Raw genomic sequence first — 8,943 nt, 5'->3', positions numbered from 1 at the left:
AGTCACATTGGGTAGTTTAAATTGTTTTATCAAACACATGGTCCAGGTTTCATAGCAGTACGACTTAGAAGCCTGTCAAGCATGCCTGTAATACTCTGGAGTTAATTATATAAACATGGTTTAGTTTCACTTTTCATAATTTGGAGTTAATTAAATAAGCATCGTTTATTTTCACTTTTCCGAGGGTTAGTAGTTAATAGCAACCTTGTAATGCACTGCGTTAACTTTTTATATTTTCAGCGAGATGATTAGGATTCAAATTTTAATTCAGAAATAATATGATTTATTATTTTTCATAAAAAACAGATTGAAACTTTTGGGCGGAAAAATCGAAAATACAAATTGTGTTGCTTGGGTTTTTATATAACAATAGTGCGAAAGCGTCGAAAGAAACTATATGGATGTAGGTTGACATCTGCAGACCATGATATCGAAATGGAACGCGAGGACGTTTCAGTGTAAAGACGACAAGTAAAGCCTTCTACGAGTCCAATGGCATTGGGATGCAAATTGGAGTTATGGTATATAGAAGGAAGTTAATCGGTTTCGAGTGATATATAGAAGGCTTTCAATTTATTTTATTTTTTGGAAAAAGCATGTCAATTAATTTGGAAACATCTGGTTATTTTTCATGAAAATTGAACATGCCATCATGTCAAATTAATGTGCTGTCTGAACTCAACATAATCTCAGAAATGTCGTTTATTGCTTTCTTTTAGAGCTTTGATTTGAAGACTCTTTAGCCGATCGAAAATCAATTTGTTACAAAGAAAATATAAGCTGAAAGAATACGGAGAATACAATGTTCAGAGAGACTAATTGGACTTTCTGCAGTTTTTGCGGATTTGCCCGCTAGTGCCAGTGAGAGGGCTAATATTTCCCATCTTCACCATGGCAGTTGCAAAGTCTGTAAAAATGCTGTTCTGATTGGTGCTGTACGCAGTCACCTGAGAATCTGTAGAACCTCCATTAAACAGCTGCTGGGCAGAGTGGAGAAGTCCTTTCTGTATTTTCAGATTAGCGTAATACTTGTTGTCGAATGTGGTAGGAGTGGCCACATCTAAGGGCGATAGGGTATTGTCCCCACCAGCGCTGGGGCAGTTTGCCTTCACACACGTAGCAAAAGCAGCGTTAATATTGGATTCGTTGTAGATTCGAGTTCTGAAAAATGCGCACCGTGATTGACCAATTGTATGAGCACCTGTAATAATCATAACAAGAGTTCGTGATAAGAGTTCAGTTTAATTACATGAAAGTTATATGGTTTATTAACATGATGGCTACATAAGTAATCTTCTACCGGAAAGTGCAACAAGGTCTTTGGTAGAAAGACCGTGAGCTTGAAAAGATGTGATGAGTGTGCTGAGACTCGATGCGGGAGATGGAATGTTGTTGTTTGCAGCGCTTAAACTAGCAGTCGGGGAATCTCGCCTTCCCAGCATTACCGTCCATGTTGGGCCTTGAAGCTAACAAATTGCAATCACAAGTAATTAGAAAGCATTATTTGATTCCATCAGGTCGTCTGAAATGAAATGAGTCGATATTGTATCTATCATTAACACTTAATTGAACGGGAGATGAATAGATGATTACTTCAACAATAGAGTCACGAGCAGCAAGGGTTGTTGGGAATTTTTCAAAAACAAATTAACTAAACATAGAGCAATGCTCAGTTTTCTCCAAAAGATCTTAGCACAGGGAAGCTATAACTGATTTCTGAGAACAAAGTATTACATACACCCTACCAGTGATTTTGAGAACAGAGTATTACATACACCCACAAAAACTTTGTATTCATTAAAATAAAACTGTTGTTACAAAAAAATTACTCTATCTCCATTTGAAAAGATTTATACTGCTGTGTGTAAATTTTCATTTACATTTACTGTTGTAGATAAAATAAATTCTTACATGCTGCAGTTTTACATTCACATTCAATAAAAAAACATTACATTCAGGCTCAAAGATTTATACTGCTGTGTGTAAATTTTCATTTACATTTACTGCTGTAAATAAAATAAATTCTTACATATGCTGCTTCAGTTTTACATTCACATTCAATAAAAAAACATTACATTCACGCTCTGCAAAATCACTCTGCAAAATCACACTGCTCTGGTTTTGTTTGTTTTGCATTGTTGTGCGTTTCACCCTTGCATTACAATAGTCAACTCCAAAAAAACATATTACATACGATGCGTATGCAACAACAAAACCAAAAAAAATTACATTGCATATATTTTTTTAACCAAAAAATATGACCATACTCAGTACATATTAAAAACACTAAAATTAAAAACATTTACCTATGCTCATACTTACCGTGAATTAAACAAATAGTAAAATTAAAATTTTACCAACCCTTACTGACTAGAGTAAATTCATTAATAATTTTACTATTAAATCTGGTGGTCATTACTTCACGCAATATTTATTTGCTGCAGGCCTGTACCCGTCTTTGTTTCAATCAACGGCTTCAAACCTTCATTTTAATCGAACGATCATCGCTCAATCAAGTCACCCGAACATTATGTCCCTATAAAAAGTGGTTTTAAAAAATGTACTGTGGATGCATGTCAGGTTTTGATTGTATCGGGGGCATTTGAGGGAATATCACTGCCTCAACAAAAGCGGTCCGATGGAGGTTGCCAGTTTTCCTCAGCTGTTTTGGTAGAAGTAAATGTGTGCAGTACAACAGTTTGAAATTAATATTTCAACACTCCCCTTTAATTTCAATTGCTGGGCGTTCAGTCATACCCAAACATTTTCTAAAAATTTCGAAACTTTTCTGGTCCAAAGGCTTGGTTAGAATGTTTGCAACCTGTCCCTGAGTCCTGTAATGTTTTAAGACAATTTCACCAATGCTTACCAATTCCGTCATGTAATGAAACCTTGTGTCTATGTGTTTCGTTTTCTTATGAAACACGGAATTCTTAGATAATGCAATAGCTGAGCTATTGTCACAAAAAATTACCGTTCCTTTTGCCTGCTCTTGGCCTAAGCTCCTTAACATTCTTCTCATCCAAACTGCTTGACATGCTGCTGCTGTAGCTGCCACATATTCAGTCTCTGCTGTAGACAATGCTACAATAGGCTGTTTTTTAGAAGCCCATGAAATGGCTCCTGAGCCCATATGAAAAACATAACCGGATGTGCTTTTCCGATCATCTACACTTCCAGCCCAATCACTATTAGCGTATCCAATTAAATCTGAACATTATGAGATAGTATATAAAATGCCAAACCTTTTAGTACCTTTAACATACCTCAGAATCCTTTTTGCTGCCTCCCAATGTTGTTTTTTTGGCCTCTCCATGAACCTAGAAATTAAACTAACAACATGCATTATATCTGGCCTAGTTGCAGTCAAATACATTAGGCTGCCAACTATGCTCTTATACAAGCTAGGATCAAAATCCTTGCTGCTGTCCTCTTTGCTGAGTTTTAATCCCATCATTGTGGGAGTGAGTGCTGCCTTGCTGTCCTGCGTATTAAATCTGCCCAACACTTCATTTACATATTTTGCTTGTGAGATAAAAATTTCATTTTCATTTTGATCTACTTCTATTTCTAAGAAGTATCTCAACAAACCCATGTCCGTCATTTCAAATTCTTCTTTCATGACTGTTTTAAAATTTTCAATGATGTAATCATCATTACCTGTGAAAATAACATCATCAACATATAACACAACAATTAGTAATTTACCATCATTTTCTTCGATGTAGAGGGTGGGTTCTCCCTCACATTTGTCAAATCCATTTTCCGGTAGATAGGAATCTATCCTACTGTACCATGTTCTTGGCGCTTGCTTCAGCCCATAAAGAGCTTTCTTCAATCTGTACACTTTGTGTTCTTGGCCTTTCTTTTCATAGCCTAGAGGTTGTTCAATGTAAACCTCTTCCATTAACACTCCATTTAGAAATGTTGACTTCACGTCCATTTGGTAAACTTTCCACTTGTTTTGTGTTGCTATGGACAACACTGCTCTCACTGTTTCCATTATTGCAACCGGTGCGAAAGTTTCCTCATAGTCTCTCCCATACTGCTGCTTGTATCCTTTGACAACCAATCTTGCCTTGTGTCTTTCTATTTTGCCCTCAGCATTACTCTTAGTCTTGTAGACCCATTTGACTCCAATGACTTCTTTTCCTTTTGGTAGTTCAACCAAATCCTATGTCTTGTTTCTTTCTATGGCATTAATCTACTCATCCATAGCTTCTATCAATTTCCTATCTTTAATTGCATCTTCGAAATGAATAGAGTCATCAACATGACAATATAAAGCAAACAAACAGTTCATTCCTTCATCATAAATGTCACTTAAATTTCTGAACTTCTTACTTCTTTCATTTGGTGTACAAGTGCTTGAAGATGCACTTGAATTTCCTCCTTGTGGTGTGCTTGGAGAAGCACTTTCATTTCTCCTCAAGGGTGTCCCTTGCTGCCCTTGTGTTGGCGCTGCTATTTGAGGATGTATTTCAACAATCTCCTCATCATCTTCATCATAAGACAAACAGTTTTTAACATTGACTGTTTTCTCTATGCTCCCATCCCAAGCTTCCTCCTCAATGAATTGAACATCTCTGCTCACAAAAAAATTCTTGGTAGATGGGATATACAATCTGTAAGCTTTGGATTCCTCACTGTATCCAATGAAAATACATTTCTCCCCTTTGCTGTCCAACTTCTCCCTTAGCTGATCTAGAATGTGTGCATAAGCCACACATCCAGAAACTTTCATGTGGGTGACTCCTTGCTTTCTCCCACTCCATGCTTCTTCCCGCACTTTGTTCATCACTGCTTTTGTAGGACACCTATTCAAAATATATACTGCGCAGTGTACAGCTTCATCCCAATAATCATTTGGCAAATGCTTTGCCTTTAGTATACTCCTCGCCATATCCATGATGGTCCTATTCTTCCTTTCAGCAACTCATTCTTCCTTTCAGTAACTCCATTTTGCTGCGGGGTGTACCTAGTTGTAAATTGTTTATGGATTCCATTTTCTCTACAAAAATGCAGAAATTCTTTGGAGATATACTCACCTCCTCTATCAGTTCTCAGGACTTTGATATGCAGCCCGCTTTGGTTTTCCACAAGTGCTTTGAAATTTCGAAATTTTTCAAACACTTCACTTCTATTCTTTAGAAAATAAACCCAAGTTTTTCTAGTAAAATCATCAATGAATGTTAGAAAATATTGGCTGCCTGCTAGTGATGGAGTTTGCATCGGTCCACATAAGTCTGAGTGGACAATCTCTAAGGGTGCTTTTGCCCTTATGCTTTTCCCTGATGGAAAACTTTCTCTGTGTTGTTTCCCCAATATGCAACCTTCACAAAGGCTGTCCGGTTTCTCTATCATTGGTAATCCTCTTACCATTCCTTTTCTATTCAACAAGTTAAGACCTCCAAAATTGAGATGTCCAAATCTCAAGTGCCACAACCAATTTTCATCCTTTGGTACGCTTTGGAAAGCCTCTTGGGTAACTGCTGCAATTACTTCTTTGTTTTTCAAATCTGCCTATATTCTGAGAGGGAACATCCTGTTCCTCGTCATTTTCACTTCAGCAATGCATCTTTTGCTGGGTGCTCTATCCATGATGGTGCATACATCATTCTTAAAGAAAACATTGTAACCCTTTTGAACAAGTTGTCCAATACTTAAGAGGTTACACTTCATTCCAGGAACATTATAGACATCTGCTATGGTTTTCTTTTCACCTTATTTGTAAATATTTTTACTTCTCCTTTTCCCATAACAGAAATTTTACTATCAGTCCCAAGTGTGACTTGTGACTTCACACTCTGATCTAACATGGAAAACAAGGCTATGTTTCCTGTCATATGGTTACTGCAACCCGAATCTAGAAACCATATATCATCATTATTTGTTTCAGCCATGTTACAAGCTAAAAGCACATTATCTTGGCTGATATTTTCTCTAGTGATATTTGCACTAGATCTATTATTCATATCATGCTGCTTCTTCCTACATTCATTTGCATAATGCCCATATTTTTTACAGTAATAACATTGGACATTGGATTTTTCGTACATTTGTCCTTGAGCATGATGTTGTCCACTTTGTTGACTGCTGCCATGGCCTTGGTTCTGATTTGGATTGCTGCCTCTTCCTTGAGCATTTGCTGGACTGTTCCTTCCACTTCTGTTTTGGCTTCTGCCTCTTCCTCTCTTGTTTCCTCTGCCTTGACCTCTTCCTCTTCCAAAGGACATTTGGGTCTTAAAGGCTTGCTTTAGAGATGAGTTTTCATTTCTACTCAACCTCTTCTCATGTGTTATCAGTGATGCATGAAGTTCATCAACTGAAAAGTTTGAGAGATCCTTTGTCTCTTCTATGGTGGTGACAATCACATGGAACTTTGAGGGTAGGCTCCTCAATAGTTTCTCCACAATCCTCCTTTCTTCAAGAGCTTCTCCATGAGTCCTTATTTGTGTGACCAAAGCAATCACATGTGTGAAGAATGAGTCAATATTGTTTGACTCCTTCATGCACAGGTTCTCAAAATCTCTCCTTAGCAACTGTAGTTTTGTTGTCTTCACTTTCTCCATGCCTTGATAGGCTGTCTTGAGAGTTTCCCATGCTTCTTTGGATGTATTTGCTGCTGCTATCCTTGGAAACACACTCTCATGCACTGCTTGATATAAAAATACGAGGGCTTTTGAATCCTTCTTCTTATTTCTCTTCAAAAGATCTTTCCTTGCCTGAGTTAAGTTATTAAACTCTTCTTCATCTGCTGGTTCTTCAAACCCATATTCAACAAGTTCCCATAAACCTTGTGAGGCAAATAGGGCTCTCATGGTTATTTCCCAATAGTCATAGTTTTTCCCATTAAACTATGGGAGCTGGGTATTAAAAATACCCATGCTAGTGCTGGTGCTGGAGCCAGGTATTCTTTGCACTCTCAGCTATGCTTGAAATATTTGACTGTGTATTTAAAAATCACTGACTGTCTTCAACAGCTACACAAAAACCTTTGAGAAATACCTGGATCCTTTATTCACTGAGTCTTCACTCTGCTGGAGAAGCTGCTACAGCAAAAGGAACCTTCCTTCAGCTTCTTTGACACCTTCAAAGAGCCTGGACAAGCTCTGATACCATTGTTGGGAATTTTTCTGGTAAAATTCCAAAAACAAATTAACTGAACACAGAGCAATGCTCTGTTTTCTCCACAGGATCTTAGCACAGGGAAGCTATAACTGATTTCTGAGAACATAGTATTACATACACCCACAAAAGCTTTGTATTCATTAAAATAAAACTGTTGTTACAAAAATATTCTTCCTCTGCCTGAGGGATTACACCAAAAACTTTCAACAAAAATTACTTTGTCTCCATTTGAAAAGATTTACACTGCTGTGTGTAAATTTTTCATTTACATTTACTGCTGTAAATAAAATAAATTCTTACATATGCTGCTGCAGTTTTACATTCACATTCAATAAAAAAACATTACATTCAGGCTCTGCCGAGCATTCCCTTTCTCCCTACTCACGCGTTGCTACGTGCTTACAATGCTTTCTTCTCAAAAAAAAATTCACGCTGCTCTGTTCTGGTTTTGTTTGTTTCACACTGCTGTGCGTTTCACCCTTGCATTACAATAGTCAACTCCAAAAAAAACATATTACATACGATGTGTATGTAACAAAAAAAAGGAAGAAAAAATTACATTGCGTATATTTTTTTTTAACAAAAAAATATGACCATACTCCCGTACATATTAAAAACATTTACCTATGCCCATACTTCCCGTGAATTAAACAAATAGTAAAATTAAAATTTTACCAACCCTTACTGACCGGAGTAAATTCATTAATAATTTTACTGTTAAACCTGGCGGTCAAAAACTTTTACTTCACGCAATATTTATTTGTTGTAGGTCTGTACGCATCTTTGTTTCAATCAACGGCTTCAAACCTTCATTTTAATCGAACGATCATCGCTCAATCAAGTCACCCGAACATTATGTCCCAGTAAAACGTGGTTTTGAAAAATGTACTGTGAACGCGTGTCACGTTTTGATTGGATGGGGGGCGTTTGAGGGAATACCGTTGCCTCAGCAAAAGCGGTCCGATGGAGGTTGGCAGTTTTCCTCAGCTGTTTTGGTAGAAGTAAATGTGCGCAGTAAAACAGTTTGAAATTAATATTTCAACAATGGTGAGAATGTCTGCACACGACACGACTCCACTGCAGGCTGCCTCCACTTGAGTTTTAATGCTGTCTATTACTTCGAATCCTCTGGCAGAATTGGCGTTTGGGCCTGCAGTCTTCTCTCCGGTAAACGTCGCGTTGTCATCCAATAAGATTGAACCATCACACCCCTGCAAGGGATCCAACTACAAAATTCAACTTGACGACACAAACAAAGCATAAATGATTAGTGACAAATCATTATCTTTTGGGTAAATAGAACACTTCCTTACATTGACAAAGCAATCGTGAAAATGAAGGCGGACCAAGGACGCCCCCATTCTCTTCTCCTTAACGACCGCCTGCTTCACCACTGATTTTACTATCGACTGCAAAGTCGGACACGATTTGTCATAAAACGTTGAGCTTCGCTGCCCATTCACAGCGTTTATATTAATGAAAGATACAAACACAACCATTACCACAATGTACACTAGAGTCCTTATCATCATATTTAGAAGAAAAGTTTGAAACACAGAAGATAAAAGTGAAATCGAGTTGTAGAAACGGAGATGTGTGCTGAGTGTTGGAGGATACTGAGCTTCTTATAGACGATGCAATCTAAGTTGAAGTTGGAGTTGAAGAGGCTTCCACTTCTCTTCTGCAAGCAGCCTTAGTCCGTGTGATAGCAAATGAGCAGAATGTGTAAGGTGTTGGGAATTTTCTGTTTAATTCCAAAACAACAATGAATAGAAGAAAAAATGCTCTGTTTTTAACACATAGGATCTTAGC

At 37.5% G+C, this 8,943-nt stretch overlaps 1 protein-coding gene across 1 annotated transcript; it reads right to left on the bottom strand.

Annotated features, from left to right (window-relative positions):
* Positions 1 to 786: 786 nt before the first annotated feature.
* LOC149138407 (peroxidase P7-like) lies at positions 787 to 8,663 on the bottom strand. The gene is made up of 5 exons (XM_089452982.1): positions 8,445 to 8,663; positions 8,177 to 8,342; positions 1,594 to 1,619; positions 1,301 to 1,466; positions 787 to 1,201 (listed from the first exon to the last, which is right to left on the bottom strand). Exons 1-5 carry the CDS (start codon positions 8,661 to 8,663, stop codon positions 816 to 818), a joined length of 963 nt encoding a protein of 320 aa, XP_089309108.1. The 3' UTR covers positions 787 to 815.
* Positions 8,664 to 8,943: the final 280 nt, after the last annotated feature.

Source organism: Pinus tabuliformis, chromosome X (assembly GCF_031772625.1).
Source record: "Pinus tabuliformis cultivar Carrire ecotype Pingquan chromosome X, CPIR1, whole genome shotgun sequence".
NCBI lineage: Eukaryota > Viridiplantae > Streptophyta > Pinopsida > Pinales > Pinaceae > Pinus > Pinus tabuliformis.
The sequence above is the reverse complement of the archived record's forward strand: the minus strand, read 5'-3'. Positions and strand labels throughout refer to the sequence as shown.

Excerpts from the sequence above, each read along its gene's own strand:
- LOC149138407 (XM_089452982.1), bottom strand. The coding sequence starts at position 8,663 with ATGATGATAAGGACTCTAGTGTACATTGTGGTAATGGTTGTGTTTGTA. Across the intron at positions 8,343-8,444 it reads TTCACGATTGCTTTGTCAAT|GGGTGTGATGGTTCAATCTT; the intron begins GTAAGGAAGTGT and ends GATCCCTTGCAG. Across the intron at positions 1,202-1,300 it reads AGACCTTGTTGCACTTTCCG|GTGCTCATACAATTGGTCAA; the intron begins GTAGAAGATTAC and ends TGATTATTACAG.